Raw genomic sequence first — 27,758 nt, 5'->3', positions numbered from 1 at the left:
TAGAATTTCTCAGCTCCATAAAAAAGAATCGGCGCTGCTGAAATTTCTGCTTTGTGTGAGAACTCAAAAACTATGGATTAAACCACTTTAATCAAAGTCAAAACTTCCAGTGAGAAAATATAGGGTGTTCCAAGGTGATATTTTAGCCAATTAATTTGTTATTTCTTCTGGTTACTCACACTTGGGACGGTCATCTGTGATCTGTTCATTAAGCCAGGCTGGCTCTCCACAGCATCAGACCCTGCTCTGACGCGCTGGCCTTTTTATAATATTAAAATCCTCCTGGCCCTGCAGGAAACCTCTCTGCCCACTCTTCAATCAGGCAAGCAGCAGCATCAGGACAGCCCTCCCTGGGAGCTCAGAAATATCAGCGATCATTTTTCTGACACTCACATGGGTTCTACACAGTCCCAGAAATGTGCAGTGGGGATAGGATTAGCAAAAAACTCGGTTCAGAATGGACAAAGAAAGGTGAAGAGTGCTTCCCTGCAGTGGATGGCAGCGCTCCGTCCTTACCGTCGTCCACTATGTCCTGGGCGGCCACGGAGTTGGTGTACACCACCAGATCCGAGAGCTCCCGGCACAGCTTCATGGTCTTCCTCCTGCGGCCCAACCTGTGGAGCACACCCGGGGCCCTGACATGTCAGAGCTGGGAAAGGCTCAGCTTCTGGTCCCCCCACTTTCCCTGTGTAAGAGAATCAGGATCTTTTCTGGTCCTGGTGGGGCAGGACGAGAACCCAGCATGAGCCCAGGTGAGCTCTCCTTCCACCACCATCCTGCCGATGTGCCACCGCGCGCGGCTCTGCCAACCGCACCCACTTCCCTGTGTTGTGAAGGGCTTGGACCCCCACCCCTGCACTCCCAGGGAGCAGATGCAGGCAGGGGAACAGGAACCTGCCCTGTGGGCCAAAGGATGATACGCCTAAAAGGGAAGACACCGAAATTTCCCTAGCGATGCTCTTTTAAAGATGCAATTACAAGTCTTTCTTCTTCTTTACATTTTTCTCATATTCTTTTTGTTTTTGTTTTTCATTTTGGGTATCAAAGATTGAATCCAGGGGCATTCAACCACTGAGCCACATCCCCAACCCAGTTTTTACTTTTTGTTTTGAGACACAGTCTTGCTAAATTAGGGCCTTACTAAGTTGCCAAGGCTGGCTTCGACCTCAAGTCTCTGCCTCTGCGGCCCAGGCTGCTGGGGTTGCAGGTGTGCACCACCATGCCCAGCTCTCCTCACATTCTGTAACTTTCTCAAAACAATGTGGAGGTATGATTACAAGTTATAAAGCACCTCCAATTCAGACCTCTTCCTGGAATGAGCTCTGCATTAGGGGAGGCTCTTCTTAATCTTGTCCCTAGGAGTGGACCAGGTCAATGAAGTCCCAAAGGGACACCAGAGACACTCAGGCTCTGACAGCTGTGATGGGCAATGCCACAACTGGCCCAAGAGCAAGGTGTGGCATGACTCCAGGTGACGTCCACCGGGACCTCTCAGGGGAACATTCAACCCTGCCCCTCCCTGCCGCGTTTCAGAGGAAAGCCTTTCCCACGCTTTTACAGCAGAGGCCTTCCGGAAGTGATGCCATTCTCCTGCACCCCTTACGAGGACCTGATCTTCTGTTCCCTTGGGTAGGATCACACGTTTCCTCGGTCCTTACTCATTAGTTACTATTTTATGTATAAATATCCTGCTGGAGCTCAGATATGAAGTCTCATTCTGCACTAAAGTTTAATACCTACAGGTCCCTATGCTTCTAATTTCATCTTTAAAAAGAACAGGCACAGAGAATGTGTGTGTGTGTCTGTGTTTGTATTCATATGTATCTATGACATAATTTGCATTCCTTCATGAAATTTATTATACAAATGAAATGCCACACCAGATCATATGTAGCAATCTGGGTTCTGAAAATATGACCATTTCACTCATCACAAATACTACTGGCAATAATGATTTTTAAAAACTGATAGCTAATATTTTTGAGCACTTATTTTATTGGGCCAGGGCTTGCTGTGCTATGCATTTAATCATTTTAATGACCCTAAGAGATAGATACAAACGAGGACCCCAACGCACCCCATGTGAAAGTCGGCAGTCGGAGGAACAGGCACCTGACATCCGAGCTCAGGTCCCTGCCTCCAAACGCCAGCTCAGCGCCCATCCTGCCCTTGGTCTCCAGAGGCAGACCCCGTATAGGAATGTCCACCCTCCCTCCTCTCTGAAGGTGTCTTTCCCCTGACACCTGCCACAGGTGGCGCTTACCACCACCTCTTTATAAGCAACTTCCCTGCCTGCGTTGCCACCTCGGATCCAGCTGATCTCCACCTTCATCTGAGCACCGTACCCTGGGACCTGCCTCTCCAGACACACAACCAGACAGCCAAGCTGGCAGCATGGCGGGGACATGAGAGGTCTCCTACCTGTACAGCTGGCCAGGGTTCTGCTGGGCGTCCTCCTCGTCGTCAGTGCTGTAGGATTTAGACCGTGACTTTGTGGTTTTCTGCCAGAAATAATCACAGTGAACTTAATAAACTCACCACATCAGGTGCATCTACAGCACGCAGGGAAAGGATTGAGCTTTAAAATACACACACACACACACACACACACACACACACACACACACACACAGAGACTACCTTGGAGGGAAAAAAACTGACCAAATATTGCAACCTGCTTCACTATGAAATAATAAGCATGTCTATGGCAATATATATATTAAAATAATAATGCAGGACTGAGGATTTCATGCTCAGAAAACTGATTTCTAAGCCACATAAAATTGAAGACTTAGGAAAGCCTTACTAGTCCTGTGTTTCGAAGTTCTCTGCAAGGGAGAGGGTCAAAGTTGCAATATACAGTTAAATAATTATAAGGGGAAAATGTCATTTCATAGAGGAAACTCACTATAGATTAATGAGTTATAAAAGGCAGTTTGGGCACTTAAAAAAAAAACTCTTGTAGTAACTTAGAAAAAAAAAAAAAAAAAAGAACAAGAAGAAAAGAATAGCCACTGTTCCTGTGTTTGATCAGCACACCCAGCAGCCATCCAAGTCACACTGCTCTTTGGAGAAGATGACCCATTTTATTTCCAGCAGCACAGTGAACCCGTTGCCCCAGGATACAAGCTGAACAGCTCCAGATGGACATCGGGCCTTCCAGGCGGATCAGAGCTCAGACACAAAGCCTTTTGGGGACCACGTGGTTTCATCCCCGCCACTTCAGGGACAGTTCTGATACTTAGGCAGCACACGACACAAGTGATGGAGAGGGACCCAGCAGCCGCAGAAGACCTTGCCACCAAAAAGGCAACTTCCACATTCAAAGGCAAGAGTTTAGACAGAGTGCACTGGACACCTGGAAGGGACTCCATCCCACACGCTGTGACTGCATCAGTTTCCAGATTCTCTCATACCCGACAAACAAAAGAGGCTACATTGGGGACCAGACTTGCACTGAACACGGCTTGCACTGAACCTTCTCGAGAATTGTGCATGCCTGAGCACGTCCCTGTGCATGCATCCATGTGCAGCGTCCACTCCCATGTCCAGCCCAGCCTCCGCCACGCTCTGGGTAGCTGCCCTCCCGGGCTGCCTCGGGTGTCTCTAAGACAGGTGTGGCAACATCTATGTTACAGGATTACTATTGTGATGCTGAGTGAGGGGACACAGAAGGCCCTCTGCAAACTATGCAGACGAGTTTCCAAGGCAAGAGGAAACGACATTCATCATGCAGATCCGTGAGGTCCTGTGGACAACTATGCATGCTCATGACGCGGGCATGCTGAGTCCTCAGGCTACAGCAGCTCAAGTGCTCCCTTACACACCCATGTCGGGCGATCACCTTAATCTTAATGATATGTTGTTTTCAGAAATGAAAAAGTCTCCGAAGGACTCCAAGTTCAAGGTCAGCTGGGGCAACTCAGCAAGACCCTGTCTAAATAAATAAACAGGGCTGGGGATGCACCTTAGTTAAAGATCTCTTGCCCAGTATGTGCCAGGCCTGGATTCAATCCCTAGTAACACACATACACACACACACACACACATATATACACACACACACAAAGGTGAAGTGAAATATTCTTTAATTCCACATATAAAGGTTGAGCTTCCCTACTCCAGAAATTTTAAATGCTCTAAAATCTGAAAGGTTCTGAGAGCTGACATGATACCACACGTGGAAGATTCCACATGTGACCCCATATGATGGGGCACAGCCAGAACACAGGGACACTAAAAATATTGAGTAAAACCACCTTCAGACCATGTGTATACAGTGTACACGAAGCAGGAATGAATTTTTTGTTTTTTGTTTAGACTTGGGTTCCATCCCTAAGATACCTCATTACATATATGCAAGCATTCCAAAATCCCCGCTCCCCAAATCCTTAATCCAAAATGTTTCTGGTGGCAAGAATTTCAGATAGGCATATTTAATCTGTAGTTAGTAATCTGAGGTATTGCAATAATACATCTATGATCTTAAAGTTCATTTTTGTTCAAAAATATAAAAAGCAGAAATAAGAAATGAATCATCAATGGCACAAAACATCTGGAGATCTGATGATCTATTTTTCACACTTACAGTTTTGATATATCACATCATGGTTATTCCAAAAATCCATTTTTCATCTTACTTTTTCATTTAATGCTTCCATGTTGAGGTCTACAGAGAAATCATCTTTCCATGGTCGTGTAATTGCCCGTTATGCAAATGAATCGTGGCTGACTTACGCAGGCTTCATGGATGGATATTTTGGTTGTTTTCAATTTTTGTTTGTCATGACTAATTTGTCCAGCCCATTAACAAATCACCCCACCAGTGGGCAGGAAGTCCCATGCACGACTTTCCTCACAGTAGCAGAAATGGCTCACAGGAACCCACGTGTAACTTACCGCTCACCAGCCAAAAACTGGTTTCTTGAACGTTTTTTATCTTTTCCTTGACGTGTGACATATACTTGGGAACACCCGGGTCGAAAGTGCAGAAAGTGACTGACAAAGGGAAGCCACTCCTACGGGGCACGGACTCTCCCCTCCCACAGGTCCTCGCCTTCTTCCTGAAGTTAGGAGGCCCTGGCTCACCTCGCTTCCACGCCCCAGGGGTGGCCTGGCTTTGAACCCACGTAGATGGGGCTGCACCGTGGTGCTTTGGGCCTGGCACCTTTCTCAACCCCAAGCTCATGGAGAGCATCTACTGCTTTCCACAGAGTCCTTTTCATGGCTGCCAAGCACTCCCTAGGGTGAAGGGAGCAGCACCCTCACCCGCTCGGCTGCGGATGGACCGTGTGGACGGTTTCCTTGCAGGACTATTGATAAATATGGGCTGTGTCTCTAGACCTAGGCCTGACGGTGGAACTGCCACACCACAGTGCAGCTTTAGCTCTGCAATGCTGTCAGGGGAGCCTCGCAAACGCCACACTCACTGGCAAAGCAGAGAGCGCGGTTTCCCGGCCTCCTCTCCAGCACTTGGCACTGCCGTCTCGACCTCACCCAGCACAGCAAGCATGAGTGGGTTGCATCAGCCTCTAAACTTGCATTTCCCAGGGGCTGAGGAAGCAGCGCCTCTTCTCCTTGGCCAGCTGAACAGCTGCTTTTGTGAAGCGTCTGTTGAAGCCTTTGCCCATCTTTTGAAAATGAGGCTGCCTGCTCCTTTTACTGATTTATGGGAACTGTTTACATATTCAGGATGGAAATCCTTTCTTGGATACGTATATTCAAAGCATTTGTGCCTAGGATGCAACCTGCTTTCTGATGCTTCAGATGAACAGACGTCCTTCCGATTTTAAGGGAGTTTGAATTTCAATCTTTCCCTTTTCTGGATCCTATTTAAGAAATCTGCACCTATTCCAAGTCCACCATGACAGTCTCCTGCCACCCTTCAGAATTGTCACATTACCTGAAGGACACATCTTTATCACTCTGAAGTCATACCTTGTGCTTTCCGAAGTTGGTCATGAGGGATCGCCCGTGTGACTTCTTCCCGCTCTCCTTCACATCTGGATTCTGAGAAAATAAAGGCATAACACCATTACGGCTTCTTCTTTTTCTCCTTAGTTTGGGCAGGATGGCAGGAGGACCCTCTCTCCCACGGGCTCTGCTCATTTCCTCCTTTCCACCCCTCCACTGCCCCAAATGTGGCTGGTCTGCTGCAGGAAAGGGATGCTGGCATGGACACCTGGACACCAGCTAGGACACAGCTGCTACCCACGGCTCCAGAGGGGATTCGGTGCTGACCCTCAGCCCTGTCCACCAGACTGTCCACAAAGCAGCTCTAATCCAAAGTTTAATTTTGGAAAATGACCAAGAGTCTCTGAGAGCCATATCTGTGGAACAAAGAAAACGGTCACGCCACTGCTATGTGGGGATTTAAACACTAACAATAAATAAAATGCAAGCAAAGCGCTGAGGTCACAGGACTGCTTTTGTTTGTTTGTTTGTTTGCTTAAGTAAACCACAGCAAAGCTTAGCTCTTCATCCAAATGATTCCCTAGGTGATCGTGGGAGAGAGCAGGTCAGCCACGGGACCGGGCCAGCAGCGACGCAGAGGTAAGAAAGAACCAGAGGCAAGAAAGCTGTCCTACGTTGGTGTAGTCCTTCCACCCAAAGGAAAGTTCATTTTTATTTTCCTTCAGGGCTCTCAGGAAAAAGCCCAAGCAGAACAAGCCTGCAGGCTGAGGGATGGTCCAGGCAGCAGGGGCTGCCTGGCTCACTGTGGCTCTGAACCACACTTGGTGCATCTGCAGCTGTAGACTGAAGAACCTGCTCCTCTGGCACAGACCCACTCATCTTCATAGTAACTCACCACGCAACCACAACCACACTGGGAAGTACCAGAGCAGTGCCAAAGGCCTGGGCACCCCACAGTCCAGCTCCCTGAAGAACAGAGTGCCAGAGACCCGGGCACCCACGGCCCAGCTCCCTGAGGAACAGAGTGCCAGAGACCTGGGCACCCACGGCCCAGCTCCCTGAGGAACAGAGTGCCAGAGACCTGGGCACCCACGGCCCAGCTCTCTGAAGGCACAGGCTCCGTGCCTGGCATGTGCCCTAGTACAATGTGTTGTCTGGTAGCCCAGATTGAAGAGAAAGAGAAGCAGAAAGCACAAGGGGATAAGTTGTGGGCATCTCTGCATCTCTGAAATGTTCGCTCTCCATTTTACCTGACAGGAAGTTATCCTTAGGATCTCTTCAATGAGTTGAAAAGGAAAGATGGGCTTCCTTTGCTTCTTCCAGGATGTTCAAGACTTGTGGCTGCCTTTCCCATGGAAATGATCAAGTGTAGGGCAAAAGCTTCCCTCCAAGCACAGGGGCAAATAACCAGCCCAGACGGGCAATGAGGGCACAAAGACAAGAAGCAGAATCAAGCAGGCCAGCCAACGTCACTTTATAGGCTCTGGGTGACTGAACATAAGTGGCTGGAGGGCAGCTTATTACTATTTATTGAAATTTCAAGAAAGCCCAAAGTTACATGATGAGCTGTAAGGGCAGCAACTCTGCAGCTGACCTTTGGTTGGCTTGCTGAGATCCACCTGCCACCCTGGCTCACGGCCGGGAGGAACCGAGGCTGCAGCTCCAGGTGACTGCCCTCTGGCAGAAGCAAGCCAAGGCTATAGGCACCCTTGCCACGTCTCAGGAAGGACACCCAAGGCCCCAGTGACTGGCTCAGCACCAGCGCTGGTCCGTGGGTAGAGGCAGATACACGGCCTCGCCCTCCTGCCCGCGGACCTAAAGCTCATGGGGCTGCTGGCCGTCACCCAGGGGAAAGGGAGCCAGACTTGGGGTGACAATAATGGAGCAGAGACAACACAAAGAAAGGTCCCTGGTGACACTGCTGAGCCTCTGGATGGAGCCCCTGGGCCCCCTCTGCCAACAGACCTGCCAGGCACCTAACCCAACATCTCTCTTCGCCTTCTATGTTAGGTTTTCTGTGGAAATCAGAGGCCTAAGGGACATCTTAGCAGCTGAACAGCTAGGCTTCTGTAGGGTCTGCAGGGCCACCACTGAGGCCAGTGGTCTCTGAGGGCCGAGCCGGTGACCCCCGCAGGATCCTCCTTCTGTCTGGAACCCCGATCTCCAGAGCACAGGCAGCAGAAGCGAGAAGATTGGATCAGTGAAGCCAATCCCAGGGAAGCCCAGTGTCCCCAGGAGCCTACAGTTACATTTAAGATTCCACAGGGAATTCCTCTTCCTTGCCCATTTTTATGGTATTTTTATTAGGAAGCAAGTAAAAAAATCTCATCCAGGACCCAAACCATTCAACAACTATTTATGACGCTCTTCCTAGATCCCAGACACTGCATAAGCCAGGAAAATAGCAGTTATCAAGACTGACACAATTCCTCTCCTCACAGAACCTACAGTCTGGACAGGAAGACAGACGTTGAACAAATAATGGCAAATGAGCAGCAAGACCCTCAGGAAAGAAAAGACATCCGAGGACCACGGACGAGGTACAGGGAACAGCCAGCCAAGCCAGGGATCAAGGCTCCTTTATCACATGGAGGCCGGGGTGAGAGGACGCCGGGGCGGCCTGAGCTGATACAGGGAGGGAGTGTCCCGGAATGTGAGGACCACCACAGCACATAAAGAAGTGTGGCCAGGGTGGCAGCATGGACAGTGGTGGGACGCCAAGGAGACCCGAGACTGGAAAGATGGAGAATGTCATCATGCAGGGCCCCGAAAGTGTGGTTAAGGCATTTGCAATGATTCCCAAGCCGCCGAAGTGACATAACCAAGCTGATTTCAGAGCAGAGACGAGACTAGAGGGGTAGCGGTCCCATGAGAGCTGGAGTTGGTCGCAATCAGGCACAACCATGGCAAAGACAGGTGGCAGAAAGGAGGGCGTGAACAGGGCGGGTGGCTGCAGCCTGCGCCCTGCCTGAGCCCAGGGCTCAGGGCTCGTCCTGGGATCCCAGGGGAGCAGCCCTTGGGGCATCTGGCCCCCACCTACCCACCTTTACCTATTCCTCATGTCACTGTGAGCAGGAAATTTTCACCTCTCCAGCAAAACGAGGACAGAAAGGGGAGAAGTCGGGGGAGCATGTTCACGAGCGACAGATGACACGCGTTGCCCGAGGAAGGAGGAGTCCAGGAAGAGACGGTACCTGCTTCAGGTGCGCGTGTAAGCCCTCATGGGTGGCCTTCAGTAACGCCCTCACGGTGAAGCTGTCGGGGTCTTCTTTGTCGCGAATTTGGGATTCCTTCAACAGTGACTCCAGTTTTTTCCTTATGAAAGATTCTACCTGGTGCTCAGTGGTCCCGTTGTTCTGCAAAGAAGGGGGTGACGTGAATGATTCCCTGAGAACAGAACCGAACAGAACCCGCCCTCCGACCCCGGCGGACTTGCTTGGTGACTTCCTTCTTTGTCACTTCCTGGAGAAGACTTGCGATACCATCTGGGTCTTCCCCCAAAGTCCTCCAGAATCTGCCTGCTGCTTACTAAAGCTCCCTCTCTGCCTGCCGCTCGCTCCCCAGGAAACTGCACTCGACCCTCAAGAACCTTGTAAAGTTTGACTCTCTTCCCACTTTGGGGTGCAGAATCAGATGCTTAGAGAAACCAAGTCAGTTACTCCAAGTTACCAAGTGAGTAACTGAGGCGGGATTCAAACTCAGGACTCCGAACTTCCTGCTGGGTTTTCATGATTTCAGTAGAGGAAGGCCAGAGAGATTTTGGAGACTAATTTTCTAAACCTCCATTGGTAAATCTGAGCAAAAACATGCTATTTAAAACAATTTCTTCTTTCTCTGAGGGGAAAGGAGTGCTGTGTACATTTCCAGGGTTGAGGATTACTCTGAGGTAAAATTTCTTTCCTATCTTCAGCTCCGCGTAGCTACAGAAAACCAAACGCACACTGGTGCTATGATTTGACATAGATATTTTAGGATCACAACTAACTTCAAGGGTTTTGCATAACAAATCTATGCCCGCGTCCAGATGAGGACAACCCAAGACCAAGACCAACCCACCCAGAGGTGAGGAAATGGGTCCTCCTCCCCCCAGAACAACTCCCATGTTCGTCACCAAAACTTTATTTACCCACTTGAAAACTTATTGCTAAGGGACCATTACACTTGAACCCTGCAGAAGGGGTGGCTTTCCAATCATGCAGTCGTTTCCATAAAATCCTGTAAAGAGCAAAGTCATACAAATGCTGTGGGGCAGGAACCCACATCGGGTTCCGTGATTGAGTTACTATCTCAACACACACAATTAACAAGGCACCCCACCCCCTGGACACCCTCGGGCTCTGAGGGAGATGCAGAGAGGGAAATAGCCAACTCTTGACATCAGAAGCCAACACCCCACTGCGCTAGTGAAGCCACCTCCCCAGATATGCCAGCCTGGTCTGCACAGGTGCCCACAACAGCACAGACGACCAGGCACGGGCTCCCGGGAGGCAGTGGGGGAACACGGCCTTCCTGGCTCAGGGGTCATGCAGGTCTCCACCAAGGAAAGTGGGACTTCCGCCGTGGGGGGAGGGGACTCTTGAGCAAAGCAGCTACACAAACAGTCAGCACGCGAGTTCTCCCGGAGGTGCCATGAGGGCAAGACCAGCGGAGGGGCCTGGAAGCCAGAGCGTGGAGCCCCTGAGAGCCGCAGGCAGGCGAGCACCCAGAGGGACTTGAGAGCGTGTGCTGAAGAGCAAGCTCTGCAGACGGGGCCAGGCACCCTGCTCCACGCAGGCCTTGACCACAGAGGCAGGGGCTGATAAAGGTGAGAGGGCTGGCGAGCAAAGCTCACCTCGCATATATGAACTCATCTTCTGCATCACCTGCGTGCCAGGGGAGAAATGCTGGCCACTGCCGGGCACCCCGTCAGGGAGCGCACACAGGCAGTGCGGCAAGCGGACAGGTGCGAGGCACTATGGCCGGGCAAAGGAAGGGCGCCTCGCCTGCCCTGCGGACTCGGGACAGACTTCAGGAGAGACGTCACCTGGGCCTCAAACGGTAGAGGATGCATTTCCTGAGACCATGAACTTGGAGGCTTACACTGGCCAAGATGTTTTCTCACAAGTCTGGAGGTCAGAGGTGTGACTGGAGGGTGGGCGGGGCTGCACCCCTCTGGGGGGTCCCAGGGTGTCAGGTGCAGGGTGCTTCCCTGCCTGTCCAGCTTCTGCAGCTCCCCGCTTCCTGGGCCTCCAGTCTCCCTCTGCCTCCTCACGGCCGGCTCCTGCGTGCACCCCTTGGACTGCGTCCTCTCCTCCTCTTAGAACACTGTCGCTGGATTGAGGCCCACTGGGTTAATCCAGCATGGGTCGTCTCCAAGTCCTCAGTTAACTTCATTACACCTGCAGAAGACCTTCTTCCAAACAAGGACGCATTCACACACACGCCTGTCTTTAGTGGTCACCAGTCAACCTGCATTAACGAAGGGGAGCTGATCACGGCAAAGGGTACGAAGACAGCACTTGAACGTGAGCAAAAGCATGGAAAACAAATGGTGTCAATAAGAAACGCCAAGGGAGGAGCTGGAGAAAAGAGCCCCGGAAGCCCAGGCGAGCGCAGCGGGTGCACAGGCTCAGCGCCACACCGTCCGACAAAGCCAGTATTTCAATAGAGCAATTCACACAAGGTACTTTGGGTTCCCAGTATATAAAAGTTATGTTTATGCCACACTGTAGTATATCCATAGCACTACCTTAAAAAATAATGTGCAGACCTTAATTTAAAATATTCTACTGTTAAAAAATGCTAAGGGGCATTTGGTCCTCAGTGAGTCAGAATCTCTTTGCTGGTGGAGGGTCCAGCCTTGATGTCATGGCTGCCAAGTGACCAAGGTCGAGGCTGCTGGAGACCTGGGTGGCTATGGCCATTTCCTAAAACAAGACAGCAGCAAAGTCTGCCACACTGACTGACTCTTCCTTTCGGGAAAGGCTCCCGTGTCGCATGCGATGCTGTTGGGTAGCATTTGACCCACACCAGGGATCCTTGCAGACTCTGCAGCTGTTTTACCCACTAAGTTCACACTGTCTTAACTCCTGGCTGTCACCCACCAAGGCCCACAGTGTAGCCCCAGGAGTGAACTCCGCCTCCAGGAATTGCTTGCCTTGCTCAACTCCAAGAAGGAACTTCTCCTCCATTCAAGTCTCACCATGAGCCTGCAGCCATCTGGCCACCTCGCAGGTCCTCGTTCAGCTTCTCTTGTTAATTCCCCAACATGTGCATTTATTTCCCCACCCAAGTCTTGAACCCCTAAAGCCATCCACTGGGCAAGCACTCCACCACTGAGCCATGACTCCAACCCCTGTAAAATGTATTTCTTTCTTTCTTTCTTTTTTTTTTTTTTTTTTTTTTTTTTTTTTTTTTGCGGTGCTGGGGATCAAACCCAGGGCCCTGTGCTTGCAAGGCAAGCACTTTACCAACTGAGCTATTTCCCCAGCCCTAAAATGTATTTCTTAAAGAATAAGAACTGAAGGTCAGAATGACACCTTGACCTACATGCTGCAGAATGGATCTGGTTGTTGGGCAGAAGTCCATGTTTGTGTCAGCACACCTTCCTTCAGGGCTCTCGGGTGACAGGTGCAGGTGCTGAGCAGGTATACTTAACCATGCTGCAAACAGACAGGCTGTCATCCAGACTTGGACACTCCATTTACAGAGCACGGCACAGTAGATTCAGTAGGACTCGGGGCCCCTGGATTTTCAGAATGGCAAATGAGCTTGGCTTCAGGGCCAAGTCACCTGCTGTGTCCGCCCCTAATGGTGAGTCCGCCCGTCCGTCCTCTGAAGCTTGCAGCTGGGCACCAACGTCTCCTCTCTAGCTATGGAAGCCCTGGATGGCACCTTCTTCCACACAGGAAATCCACTGCTGGCCGTGGCCACCATCCTGGGTTATGGCCACTGGCTCTTTTGGAAGCCACGCAGCCTTTGTGGCAGCACCTGCTGCCTCACCTGCCTTTTATGCTGTGGAGATGACGCCCGTCCCCCAGCCTCACCAGTTGCCTCTGCTGGCCTCAGACGGCTCTGCAGCTTCCTCCCTCTCAGCCTTCTCAGGACAGAAGAGAGCTGGGGCCCTGCTCTGGCTGAGGCCCCGGCCTAGGGGACGTCGTGGCTGGTTTGGTTTTTCTGTCCAGGACACTGACATGTTCTCCATGTCAGCAATAAGGGTGCCTCTTCTCACCCACGTGTCCACCTAGCGGCACTTTTCATTTCCTTCAAGAACTTTTCCTTGCTGACTTTGGCGCGAGAGGCCTAGCTTTCAGCTGTCTCCATTTTCCACGTCTTCTGCCTGAGCTTTGCCATTTCTAGCTTCTGATCTAAAGTGAGGGACATGCAACTCTTCCCTTCCCTTGAACACGCAGGAGCCAGTGTAGGGCAATTAATTGGTCTAATTTCACGACTGTGTCTCAGGGGCTGGGGAGGCCCCAGGAGAGGCAGCAAGCTGGGAGGAGCAGTTGATGGAGCAGGGGAATCACACACGTCCATCCATCAAGTCCACTGTCTCACGCGGGAGCAGTTCAGGGTGCCCCAGACGATTACAGCAGCCACAGCAAATATTAGTGGTCACATCACCATGTCAGACACAATAACAATGAGAAGTCTGAAATACCGTGGGAATCACCAAGATGCTGCCCAGAGACGCGAAAGGAAGCATACGATGCTGGAAAATGGGGCTCAGAGACTTGTTCGGCAGTCACCGCACGCTCTGACTGGTTTAAAAAAAGCATTATCTGTGAAGTACAATCAAATGAGGTATGCCCATTTAGAAAAAAGGAACTGGAACTGTGTTCCCTGCTGTCTCACCAGGCAGGGTCACAAACGGGACTGCATCTGAACCAGCGGGTGCCCTTTATGGCACACACTGGGGCAGCCAAGCCTCACCAGGACAGAGGCAGGAAGACTCAGCAACTCACCCAAACACACACCCATCCCTTGGCTGAGCCAAGACTGGAACCCAAGGCTTCCCGTTCAAAACTGTATCAGAGTCACCGTCCAGTGCTACGCTGCCTGTGAAAAGGTGTGAGAGAAAAAGGTAGATTCCTGAGGTGTGTGCGGAAGTCAAACTGGTCCTGAGCAGGCTCATGTTAAGCAGCCGTTATTCCTACCGTGACACCGCGGTGTATTCTGCAGACCCTCTGTGGAGACAGCAGGCCTCCCTGCAGGCCAGCAGTGGATCCGGGAGAAGACGCCCAGGTCTTCAACCCACCTGGCATTTGATCAACTGGCCAGAGCTTGATGGGGAACGTGGGTGTTGTGAGAACCAAAGAGAAAGCACATGGGCACTGGCAAGCCCGGCGTCAGAGGGTCTTCCACGGGCGTCCATTTCCTTCCCCTTCAGGCATCACAGAGCTGGACATAGTAAGATGCGCGGTGGCCACTGTGCAAAGACTCCTCCCGAGGTTTTCAAGATGGCGGCCTAGAGGGTGGCTGCATTACGTGTTGCTCCAGAACTCAGGATTCAAGAGAGGAGATACTGAGTCGCTTGGGACCAACTCAAAGTAGCCGGGTGACTCTCACCCCCTGGGGGGGCATCCCGGATGGGACGGGGGTCCCGGAACGCAGGAAACTTTGTGAAGTAGAACTGCCGGCGAGACGCCCCTCCCCCCGCTGGAGCGCCATAGAGGAGGCCGGTCGGCACAGCGCTGGGACTCGGAACAGCCACTGGGGCTCCGGCGGCTGCCCGGGGGAGGAGAGGCGGGGAGAACTGTGTGGACTCAGGACACCAGGGCCTGCCCTGAGGAGGAGGAGAGGAGCGTGGCCACTTGGATTCAGAGAGACTGCGCCAGAGCTGCAGGCGGTTGCCAGAGGAGAAGCCGCGCGGCGAGCTGTTTGGAATCAGAACGACGCTTCTGAACCCCGGGGCCTGCCCTGAGGACGAGGAGGAAGAGGAGCAGCCGCTTGGATTCGGGTGACTATACGGGAACTACAGGCGGTTGCCAGAGAAGGGGCTGCGTGGCGAGCTGTTTGGACCCTGACCACTTCTGAACCCCGGGGCCTGCCCGGAGGAGTAGGAGAAGGAGGAGAAGGAGCGCGGCGGGTCCTTTGGACTCGCAGTGACTGCATTAGCGCTCCAGGCGGCTGCTCAGAGGAGAAGGCGAGTGGTGAGTTATTTGGTCTTAAAGTGACAGCTCCTGAACACAGGGGGGCTGCCTGGAGGAGAAGCGTGGTGGGACGCTTGGTCTTGGAGGACCACACCAGAGCTCCGGGCGGTGGCCCAGAGGACCCGTGCAGCGGGTCACGTGGATTCAGAGCCACTCAGAGGGACTGCTCCTGAACACCCGGGGGGTTATCTGGAGAAGGAGGAGGAACGGGCAGGGTCACTTCGACTCGGAGTGATTGATTGCCCCGGGCTACGGGTGGTTGGTGGGAGGAGGAGGCACGAAGTGAGTTTCTTGGACTCCTAGTGACCGCACCGGCATACTGGGCAGCTGTCTGGAGGAAGAGGCCTGTGGCGGGTCTCTGGGACTCAGAGCGATTGTTCGGGGCCACAGGTGGCTGCTCAGAGGAGGGGCCACGCAGCCAGGCGATTAGGTGCAGAACAGGGTCCCAGGATCTAGGAGGCTTCTGGGTGGAAGAGCCGCACAGAGACAGGCTTAGGGCGGAGCGAAGGTTCCAGGCCTATGGGCAAATTCTCTGAGGAGGGGCAGCCTAAGGAGATTCATCTGCGAAGGGTGAGGCTCCCAGGCCCAGGAGGTAGGGCCGGGCCCCTGGAAACTTTGCAGAGGAAGGCAGCCCAGCCCAGGCAGTAGATGTAAATTGAGGGGAACCTCTAGGAGGAAACTGACCAGCGAGACCTCCCCACCGGGTGAGTCTTCCCTGCTGGGTGAGGTTTCCCACAAGGACAGTAAAACCAGAGGCTCAGGCCCAAACAGGCCTTGCCTCAGCCCACAGCCTAGGTCCCCTTTGGATGACCATTGGTCAACAAGTGGAGGCACCTCTGCCCACTAGCAGGGAATATACCCCACCTGAAGGCCACTACTCCTAGAGAGGCAGCTTCCTTGTGGAGCACCGCATTATCAACCTCCTCCAAGACTTCAGCCTACTGAAGGCTAAGAGGGGATATATATAGAAATCTTCAGGGTCATTGTAAATCAACAGAGGAAATCTGCAATATCTCAGCGGTCCACTGATATCTGAACAACATGAGAAAACAAGGAAAGAAAATGCTGCAAACAAATCTAGATGTTACATCAATAAAACCCAATGACAGCATGGCAGAAGAAATGACAGAAAAGGAGTTCAGAATGTACATAATTAAAATGATCAGAGAAGCAAACGAGGAGATGAAAGAGCAAATGCAAGCATTGAATGATGAGATGAAAGAGCAAATGCAAGCATTGATTGATCGCACCAATCGACAGTTAAAAGAGCAAATACAGGAAGCAAAAGATCATTTCAATAAAGAGTTAGAGATATTGAAAAAAAACCAAACAGAAATCCTTGACATGAAGGAAACAATAAACCAAATTAAGAACTCCATAGAAAGCATATCCAATAGGATAGAACACCTGGAAGACAGAACCTCAGACATTGAAGACAAAATATTTAACCTTGAAAACAAAGCTGAACAAACAGAGAAGATGGTAAGAAATCATGAACAGAATCTACAAGAACTATGGGATATCATGAAAAGGCCAAATTTAAGAATTATTGGGATTGAGGAAGGCCTAGAGAAACAAGCCAAAGGAATGAACAACCTATTCAATGAAATAATATCAGAAAATTTCCCAAATCTGAAGAATGAAATGGAAAATCAAGTTCAAGAGGCTTACAGGACTCCAAATACACAAAATTACAACAGACCCACACCAAGGCACATTATAATGAAAATACCTAACATACAAAATAAAGACAGAATTTTAAAGGCTGTGAGAGAAAAGAACCAAATTACATTCAGGGGGAAACCAATACGCATATCAGCAGATTTTTCAATCCAGACCCTAAAAGCTAGAAGGTCCTGGAACAACATTTTTCAAGCCCTGAAAGAAAATGGATGCCAACCAAGAATCTTATACCCAGCAAAACTTACCTTCAAATTTGACGATGAAATAAAATCCTTCCATGATAAACAAAAGCTAAAAGAATTTACAAAAAGAAAGCCAGCATTACAGAACATTCTCAACAAAATATTCCATGAGGAAGAGATGAAAAACAAAGAAGCAAATCAGCAAAGGGAGGAATTATCCTAAAGGAATTGTCAAATAAAGGAGGAAACAAGTTGTGTCAAACAAATAAATAAACAAAATTTTAAAAATGAACCAAATGACCGGGAAACCAAATCATTTCTCTATAATAACCCTGAACGTTAATGGCCTGAATTCATCAATCAAAAGACATAGACTGGCAGACTGGATTAAAAAGAAAGATCCAACAATATGTTGCCTGCAAGAGACTCACCTCATAGAAAAAGATACCCATAGATTAAAGGTGAAAGGATGGGGAAAAACATACCATGCACATGGACTCAGCAAAAAAGCTGGAGTATCCATCCTCATTTCCGATAATGTGGACTTCAAGCCAAAGTTAGTCAGAAGGGATAAAGAAGGTTATTTCATACTGCTTAAGGGAAGCATAAATCAGCAAGATATAACAATCATAAACATCTATGCCCCAAACAGTGGCTCATCTATGTATGTCAAACAAATCCTTCTCAATTTCAGAAACCAAATAGACCACAACACAATAATACTAGGTGATTTTAACACGCCGCTCTCACCACTGGACAGATCTTCCAGACAAAATTGAGCAAAGAAACCATAGATCTCAACAACACAATCAATAATTTAGACTTAACGGACATTTATAGAATATTCCATCCAACCAAGAGTGAATACACTTTCTTCTCAGCAGCACATGGATCCTTCTCTAAAATAGACCATATATTATGCCACAAAGCTAATGTTAGCAAATACAAGAAGATAGAGACACTAGCATGTATTCTATCAGATCATAATGGATTGAAGTTAGAAATAAATGAAAGAGTAAAACACAGAAACTATTCCAACATCTGGAGGTTAAACAATATGCTATTATATGATGAATGGATAACAGAAGATATTAAGAAGGAAATTAAAAAATTCTTAGAGGTAAATGAGAACAAAGAAACATCATATCAAAACCTCTGGGACACTATGAAAGCAGTACTTAGAGGGAAATTTATTTCATGGAGCGCATTTAATAAAAGAAGTAAAACTCAACAAATAAACAACCTAACACTACAGCTCAAAGCCTTAGAAAAAGAAGAACAGAACAGCTCCAAAAGTAGTAGAAGACAGGAAATTGTTAAACTCAGAGCTGAAATCAATGAAATTGAAACAAAAAGAAACAATACAAAAAATTGACAAAATAAATAGTTGGTTCTTCGAAAAAATAAACAAAATTGATAAACCTTTAGCCACACTAACAAAGAGAAGACGAGAGAAAACCCAAATCACTAAAATTCGGAATGAACAAGGAAATATCACTACAGACATGATGGAAATACAAAACATAATTAGAAGCTATTTTGAAAATCTATACTCCAACAAAATAGAAAATTTCGAAGACATCAACAGGTTTCTAGAGACATATGAATTGCCTAAACTGAATGAGGAGGACATAAACAATTTAAATAGACCAATTTCAAGTACTGAAATAGAAGAAGTCATCAAAAGCCTACCAACAAAGAAAAGTCCGGGACCAGATGGGTTCTCAGCCGAGTTCTACAAAACCTTTAAGGAAGAGCTCATTCCAATACTTCTCAAAGTATTCCATAAAATAGAAGAGGAGGGAACCCTCCCAAACTCATTCTATGAAGCCAATATCACACTGATACCTAAACCAGACAGAGACTCATCAAGGAAAGAAAATTTCAGACCAATATCCTTAATGAACATCGACGCAAAAATTCTCAACAAAATTTTAGCAAATCGCATACAAAAACATATTAAAAGATAGTGCACCATGATCAAGTGGGTTTCATCCCAGGGATGCAAGGTTGGTTCAACATCAGGAAATCAATAAACGTAATTCACCATATTAATAGACTTAAAGTCAAGAATCACATGATTATTTCAATAGACGCAGAAAAAGCATTTGATAAAATTCAGCACCCCTTCATGCTCAAAACACTAGAACAAATAGGGATAGTGGGAACATTCCTTAATATTGTAAAGGCCATTTATGCTAAGCCCATGGCTAATATCATTCTAAATGGTGAAAAGCTGAAAGCATTCCCCCTAAAAACTGGAACAAGGCAGGGATGCCCTCTTTCACCACTTCTATTCAACATCGTTCTTGAGACTCTGGCCAGAGCAATTAGACAAACCAAAGAAATTAAAGGGATACGAATTGGAAAAGAAGAACTCAAACTATCCCTGTTCGCTGATGACATGATTATATATTTAGAGGAACCTGGAAATTCCACCAGAAAACTCTTAGAACTCATAAGTGATTTCAGTAAAGTAGCAGGTTACAAGATCAATGCCCATAAATCCAACGCATTTTTATACATAAGTGATGAATCTTCAGAAAGAGAAATTAGGAAAACTACCCCATTCACAATAGCCTCGAAAAAAATAAAATACTTGGGAATCAATCTCACAAAAGAGGTGAAAGACCTCTACAATGAGAACTATACAACACTAAAGAAAGAAATTAAAGAACACCTTAGAAGATGGAAAGATCTTCCATGTTCTTGGATAGGAAGAATTAATATTGTCAAAATGGCCATACTACCTAAAGTGCTATACAAATTCAATGCAATTCCAATTAAAATCCCAATGACGTACCTTACAGAAATAGAGCAGGCAATTATGAAATTCATCTGGAAGAATAAGAAACCCAGAATAGCTAAAGCAATCCTTAGCAGGAAGAGTGAAACAGGGGGTATTGCAATACCAGATCTTCAACTCTACTACAAAGCAATAGTAACAAAAACGGCATGGTATTGGTACCAAAATAGAAAGGTAGATCAATGGTACAGAATAGAGGACACGGACACAAACCCAAATAAATACAATTTTCTCATACTAGACAAAGGGGCCAAAAATATGCAATGGAGAAAAGATAGCCTCTTCAACAAATGGTGCTGGGAGAATTGGAAATCCATATGCAACAGAATGAAACTAAACCCATATCTCTCACCATGCACGAAACTAAACTCAAAATGGATTAAGGACCTCGGAATCAGACCAGAGACCCTGCAGATTATAGAAGAAAAAGTAGGTCCAAATCTTCATCTTGTTGGTCTAGGACCAGACTTCCTTAACAGGACTCCCATAGCACAAGAAATAAAAGCTAGAATCAACCACTGGGATAGATTCAAACTAAAAAGCTTTCTCTCAGCAAAGGAAACCATCAGCAATGCGAAGAAAGAGCCTACAGAGTGGGAGAATATCTTTGCCAATCATACTTCAGATAGAGCACTAATCTCCAGAATCTATAAAGAACTCAAAAAACTCTACTCCAAGAATTCAAACAGTCCAGTCAACAAATGGGCTAAGGAAATGAATAGACACTTCACAGAAGAAGATCTACAAGCAATCAACAAACATATGGAAAAATGTTCAACATCTCTAGTAATAAGAGAAATGCAAATCAAAACCACCCTAAGGTTCCATCTCACCCCAATTAGAATGGCGATTATCAAGAATACGAGCAACAACAGGTGTTGGCGAGGATGTGGGGAGAAAGGTACACTCATACACTGCTGGTGGGGCTGCAAATTAGTGCAGCCGCTATGGAAAGCAGTGTGGAGATTCCTTAGAAAACTTGGAATGGAACCACCATTTGACCCAGCTATCCCACTCCTTGGCCTATACCCAAAGGACTTAAAATCTGCATACTACAGAAATACAGCCACATCAATGTTCATAGCTGCTCAATTCACAATAGCCAGACTGTGGAACCAACCTAGATGCCCTTCAATTGATGAGTGGATAAAGAAACTGTGGTATATATACTATGGAATATTACTCAGCCATAAAGAATGATAAAATTATGACATTTGCAGGCAAATGGATGAAATTGGAGAATATCATGCTAAGTGAGATAAGCCAATCTCAAAAAGCCAAAGGACGAATGATATCGCTAATAAGTGGAGGTTGACACATAATGGGGGGGAGGGAAGGGTTAGAGTTAGGGTTAGGGAGGGGGGCAAGTATAGAGGAAGGAACTACTGTATAGAGGGTAAAGAGGGGTGGGAGGGGTGGGGGGAAGGGAAAAAAATAACAGAATGAATCAAACAACATTGCTCTATGTAAATTTATGATTACACAAATGGTATGCCTTTACGCCATGTACAAACAGAGAAACAACATGTATCCCATTTGTTTACAATAAAAAAAAAAAAAAAAAAAAAAAAAAAAAAAAAAAAAGACTCCTCCCGTCAGCAGAGCCAGGAGACTGGGCAGGAGGGGAATGCTGACCACTCCTCCCTCCCATGCTTACACACCGAGCTGCCCGGAATGACCGCTGCCTGCCATCTTCCTTTTTCTCTGTGATTTACAGCACAAGAAACTTTGCAGCCGTGGAGAACAAATAACTATGTGGTTGAGGTTTCAAGACTGTATTATCATTCCGTCCTGGAACCCAACAGCCCTGGTGGAAGAAAGCTGAGACAGACACTTGACCTCGAGCCCCATCAGCCACCAGGCAGCTGTGCCAGGAACCACAGCTGAGAGCTCCCCGAGCCAGTGGGGGAGGGAGGTCACTGTCACCAGGGCCTGAGGGAGCAGCCATTTATTATGGTCAAGAGCAGTTTCCACCAGAGAAGTAATCAGGGTTCCTAATTGCCTTTTCTGAGAGGTAAATGTCATCTAGGAATCTGCTCAAACCAAGCAATCGAACATGGAAACACAATCTTGTTTTGTCTCCAGCATGAAACTAAAGCATCACCTGCTCTAGATCTGGAAGAAGCAAAGAAGGGAGGGTCCAGGTCAGCAGGCACTGGTCTTCACCATGGTGCTTCACCTCCAAACACCGGGAGTTGCCAAGGAGTGTGCGGGAGCCCCAGGCTGTACACACCCCCACGAGTCACTCCAGAATCTCCGGGCTGCAGTCAGGCATTTCAGAAAGCGCCCCTGTCACCCAGGTGTGCAGCCGAAGGTGGGGACCTCTGCTTGAGATCAAAATGAGGAGCCAGACCTGGAGTATCTCAAGACACCCCAGAATGTCCCCCACCCCTTGGAGCGAGAGTCTGGCAGTAGGAAAACAATAGATTCGCTGTCCTCTGAAGTGCCTGTGTCTCTGCAAGTCCCTTCCTGAGGCCATGGCTGGAGAGCCGCTGCTTCCAGGTCTCTAGTCTGTGCGCTTACTCCTGACCTCTCCTGCCCCCTTTGCACTGTTCTTCTGTGCAAAGACCAGTCACATCATGTACTGGAAACGACCAGAGTCGTCCAGGTCACCTTCTCCATTTCCACTCCTCGCTGCCAGGACACGACCTCCTGCCTGCATTGGGCACTTTATTTCAGAGTGGACGTTGTCCTTCTTCCTTTTTTTTCTTCTGAACATGCAAATAATGTTTTTATATTTTTTTCTGTCATTTTTTATCGGTGCCTTACAGTTGTACTATCGATGGGATTTTGTTCACATGTGGTCACATGTTTGTAAATGCACACAGTGCACAACAGAAGAAAGGTGATGGCACATCTCCTACAGGAGACGCTCGGGAAGAATGTGCCGCATGCAAAGACTCCACGGAACCTCACGAGACCTGTGTTCCCGACACAAACGCTGACCTGAGCTCCTTACGTGTTGCAGTGACTCAGAGATAACTTAGAAAGCTATCCACACTCTGTGAACTTGAAACTGAGATTAAGACCTTCCTGTAAGGTGATTTTTGGTTCATGTAAACAGTGCACATTTTTGCACAGAAATATGATCAGGCATATTTAAATTCACTGTCCACATAAGATATTTGGACTCTCTGCCAACAACAGGACTACAGACGGCCTGATTTTAAGATAACGTTTTGGCTTTCTGAACACAGTGTTGCCTTTCTCAAGAGAGCTCAGAAACAGATAGAAGAGGTGAGTAAAGATACAAAGCTTTATATATTTCCCCCAAATTTTGGTTTCTTTACAAATTTTCCTTCCCAATGTACAACAAAAAGACAGCTGTAAACCCTTACATTTAAGGGGCTCTCCACTTCCACTTGGGTCAAATGGAAGATCGTGCCTACCTTTATAGGATCATGTTCTAACCATCTACTTATTTGGGTACCTGGAAGTCAACTAAAGGACCAAATGAGGGGAAGAAGACCACTCACTGGTCATTTCTTAGAAATGAAAACAAGTATCTAGAAGACCAAGTAAAAAGCTATTTAAAATATGAGCTGCATTTTCAGTTACATTCATCTGTTTAGACTTCCTGTGACCCTCACCCTGTCAGCTAGGGGGATGTAACTGAGCTGAACATAAACTACTGAAAGGCAAAAGATGAACACAAATGCCAATTCTCCTTTTTTAATTTCAAGCTGATCTTCCCCAATTCACCCCTGAAAGTGCATAAAAACCAGGAAAGCAGTGCCTACTGAGACCTCAGCTGCCACTGAATTCTGCCAGGTCCCCCAACCCTTCGGATGAGTGTGATCCAGAAGAAAGCAGGTCGCTGCTGACAATGGAACACTCAGGGGAAAGCACACATGGCCTGTTTTTCTGGAGGACACAGAGTCCTGATGTCCAAAGGCAGGCCGCCTGCTCCAGAAAAGGAACGCTGGCTCCGGCACTGCTCTGGGCCGCTCTCGGGCCGTCCTGGGGCTCTGGGACCAGGTGAGCTACGGAAGGTCGAGCAGTGCCCGTCTCTGAGCCTTCCATCTCCTGGACCACGTGGCTGAGTGGGGGTTTCCTGCAAGAGCAGCTTCTTGATCTCAGAAGGGGGCCTGAAGACCCAGGCAGGTAACTAGCTGATCTGTGCCGATTTGTTTGGGATGTGGCAAGTTACGCGTTTAGCCAGGAGTCCAGGCCTGGCAGGGCTTGGAATTTCTCAGTCCATTCTCTTCGAGAGGAGCCGGCCCCTGAGAGAAGCAGGCCGGGCCGTGCAGCTGGGGTGCAGGCTGGCCCTGAGGGCAGCACAGCAGAGCTGCAGGAACGAAGGGGCATGGCCGTCCCAGTTAGGCTTTACCATGATGGGACAGGTCGGGCTTGGTCTCTGGAGGGGCAGGCGGGTGAGCGCCTACACGCTCTCCAGTCACGAGGCCTCAGAACCCCTGCTCACTCACCAACAGGCCGTGGGGCACGCTGGGACACGGAGTGGTTTCCAACATGTCCTTTCCACGCCACAGAGGCCACATTTGTGAAGACCCACTTGGACCCACTTGGACCCACTTGGACCCACTCTACTGCAGCCCTAATGGTAGCGCAGCCCAGCCCGCCACTCACACACTGGAGCTTGAACTTGCACTCATCTTCAATCTCATCCGCACTGTCTTCGTCAGAAACTTCCCCTTCCTCTGCATCATCCCCAAGGTGATAAGGCAGCTTCTTGCCCTGGAACAGAACAAAACATCCCATTTAGAAATGAAACCAAATTCGCCACAGGCAAAAGGGAGAAGCAACCCAAGTGTCCGCTGGCAGGTGAACAGATAAGCAAAATGTGGTCTACACACACAGCGGAATATTATTCAGCCTTTAAAAAGACTGAGGTTCTGATCCATATTAGAACATGATTGGACCTGGAAGGCAGGGTGCTAAGTTAAACAAGCCAGACACAAGAAGGCACGTGCTGTGAGATTCCACTTATAGGAGGCGCCAGGAACAGGCAAATTCATAGTGAAACAGTGGTGGCCAGGGCAGCAGGAGCAGGCCAGGCCCTTCTTGCCGACGGGCATGGAGGTTCAGATCACAAGCTGGGAAGCGTTCTGGAGGTGGGTTTGTACAGTGATGTGTTCTTGATGTGGCAGAACAGAGCACTTTAAAATGAGCGAGAAGGCAGGCAGATTTTATGTTACAGGGTTTTTACCATGATTTTCAAAAGTACAAAATGAAAATAAAATGAAGTATCTCAGGCCAACCAGAAGTGACCAACCAGAGTCTGACTTCAGACTCACCAGAAGGAAGACAGTTTGAATTTGAGAAAAAGTAAGTCTGGACAGGACTTGTAAGAAAATGCAGCCACATCACCTCAGTGAAATGTAATTAACTAGGGCCACTACACTAAAATAAAAACCAAAAAAACCACATCGGAATGGCTTCTCCTCAAGGGCACGTGACGATGGCGATAAGGCACCGTGTACCGTGGCTGGCCTGAAGTTCAGTCACGAGAGGTTCCTGTGGTGGACGCCGACACCCCGGGCAGCAGGAAGAGCGGGGCGTTGGAAGTGACTCAGTCACAAGGGCCCCAGTGAGCGGCCGTGCCCCTTGTCATGTGAGGGCCTGCAGTAAGTGCCACCTGAGGCTCTTGCCCAGCACCCGACCCACCAGCACCTGGAGCTGGGACTCCAGGAATATAAGCAGTGACAGCCATTGCTCAGGGTCACCCAGGAGACATTGTGCTGATGCCGCCCAAAGGGACGAAGGGTGAGCCCCCAGAGCAGCTTGTTCTCCCAGGCAAGTGGCATGTGTCCTTGGTGGTCACGTGCAGCTAGCAGCCCCTCTTCCCAGAATGCAATGAGTCTCCTGAGCAGCCTGAGCCCAGCTCTCAGGACCAGGCCGTTCAACATTCCAGAAACCAGGGGATTTGCGACAAAGGAAAATTCGTGTAAGACGATGAGACACTCCAGTTGTCAGGCGGCATTCGTCCTCAAGGGCCACGAGAGATGGGTTCCAGGGCCACACTCAGGCACCCAACTCCGAAGATGCTCAAGCCCTGGATATAAAACAAGGAAGTATCTGCACATCACCTAGCACAAAAATCATTTCTAGATCGTTCATGACACCTAATATGATGTAGGTATGGAAGTGGCAGAACTCTTGAAGAAAACGACAGGGGGATGTGTGTGCGTGTCCAGGACGGTACAGCTTCCTTCAGTTGTTTTCGACCCAGGGCTGGTGGACTCTGCCCACACAGGGCTCACTACACAGACCCAAGGCAGACACGAGAGGCATCAAAAGTGAGAGGGAGATAGGTCAATTGTTAGGAATAGTTATCTCTGGGCAAGAGAACCATGAGTGACCTAGTTATTTTCTCCTCTTCTTCATTTCCTAATTCACATTTAGAAAAAGTAAAAGTAAATTGTAAGAGACCAAAAGAGGACGCGGCCTGGGGCTGGGCCTCCAGGGCAGCCCTGCATCGTCAGGCTCCTCTCGCCAGCAGCCAGGACAGTCAGAGGAAATGGGGGTAGGGACAGGCACAGACCCAGCGGCCTCCGAGACTGCACCCAGTGGCCTGCCCTGGGGTGCTGGCCCTCCTGAAACCCCTCGCCTGGCCAGGCTGGACCCACTCCTAACAGGACAGAGGAGGAACCCGTGTCACTGCTGGGATCAGCTGCTGCCCGACTCTGCCTTCCCCTGGCCTCTGCTCCCACTCCTTCCTCAGGTCTCTGTCTCCTCCTCTCCCTCTCCCTCCCTCTCACTGTACTATGGAGAGAACCACGTGGCAGGGACAAAGGCCTCTCACCAACGACAGCCACTCAGCCATCTCGGAAGAGCTCCCCAGTCCAACCTTGAGACACCTGTGGTCTGGCCCCGGCTGATGACCTAGTGACAAGCTCAGGAGAGGCCTTGAGCAGAGGGCCCAGCTGGTCACACGCAGGCCCCTGATGAGCTGCTGCATTTGGGGCCGTCTGCTCCGCAGCAGCAGATGCCCAGAATCATGAACCAAAGCTGGCAGAACGAACCCAGCGAAGGTCCCACTTCCAACACAGCCAGGCAGAGTGGCAGCTTCCGCTCCACCATCCACACAGCGGACAGCAGGAACGCTGCCAGGGAGGCTGGCCCGGCCTGCACGGCCTGCATTCTCCTCCCCACCCTCTCCCGTCCAGGCTGAGGCCAACCTCGGCCGCGGTGACTGCTGGCTCTGCCCCGCACCCACCCTTGCCCCTCCCTCCTGCAGGTCTGTCGCCCAGCCCGACCTCAGGAAGTCTCCACCCTCGTTCTAGCGCCCTCCTGGGTACCCAGAGCTCTGGAGCTCGGGTCTTTAGCACTGCCACGCTTCTAAGCTGATTAGATAACTCGTGTAATAAAACTAAATATTAATCAAAATTATTGGGATTTGGAGACTTGGATTTATCTTCTTTAGCTGACAGAGGGGTATTTAGAAGATTAAAAAGATGGGGACTAATTTGGTAGTATCAATTACAAGGCAGCTCAGAATTAAGGCATTTGTTTATTTATTTAGCACCAAGGGTGGAACCCAGGGGCATTTAATCACTGAGACACATCCCCAGCCCTTCTTGGTTTTTTGTTTTTTAGGGTTTTTATTTGGTACCAGGGATTGAACTTAGGAATACACCACCACTGAGTCACATCTCTAACCCTTTTTATGTTTTATTTTGAGGTGGGGTCTCGCTAAGTTGCTTAGGGCCTCACTAAGTGGCTGAGGCTGGCTTTGAACTCACAATCCTCCTGCCTCAGGTCCCCCACAACCCGCTGAGATTACAGGTATGTGCCACCACGCCCGGCTAAGGCATTTATGCGTGTTTATTATTTTAGGTCTTATTGACACAGAAGACTCCTACGAAACAAGTCTCTTTTCCTTTATTCCAGGGAACATGCATAGAGTAGCTCTGATCATATGGCAGCACCAGAAATAAGGTCCACAAGTTAAGTGGTGGCCAGCTGTCCTCTGGAGAGGACAGACAAGAATCAGCACCTTTCATTGCTCACCACCAACCTTCACTCAGGGCCAGCTTCGTCTTGGGCACCATGGCAGACACCAAGAGGGCCCTCTGCCCAAGA

At 48.9% G+C, this 27,758-nt stretch overlaps 1 protein-coding gene across 3 annotated transcripts in view; it reads right to left on the bottom strand.

Moving 5' to 3' along the window:
• The window catches only part of PLCH1 (phospholipase C eta 1), a 169,490-nt gene that overhangs the window by 15,557 nt on the left and 126,175 nt on the right, over positions 1 to 27,758 (bottom strand). For all 3 annotated transcript variants that reach the window (XM_079156055.1, XM_079156053.1, XM_079156054.1), the window contains 5 exons: positions 24,303 to 24,410; positions 9,108 to 9,269; positions 5,938 to 6,009; positions 2,422 to 2,501; positions 517 to 614 (listed from right to left, as the gene is read on the bottom strand). In XM_079156055.1, coding sequence (XP_079012181.1) covers positions 517 to 614; positions 2,422 to 2,501; positions 5,938 to 6,009; positions 9,108 to 9,269; positions 24,303 to 24,410 — 520 coding nt within the window. The remainder of the gene's footprint in view (positions 1 to 516; positions 615 to 2,421; positions 2,502 to 5,937; positions 6,010 to 9,107; positions 9,270 to 24,302; positions 24,411 to 27,758) is intronic.

The sequence above is a fragment of the Sciurus vulgaris genome, assembly GCF_902686455.1.
Source record: "Sciurus vulgaris genome assembly, chromosome: 10".
Taxonomy (NCBI): Eukaryota; Metazoa; Chordata; class Mammalia; order Rodentia; family Sciuridae; genus Sciurus; species Sciurus vulgaris.
This window is presented reverse-complemented; position numbering and strand designations above follow the sequence as displayed.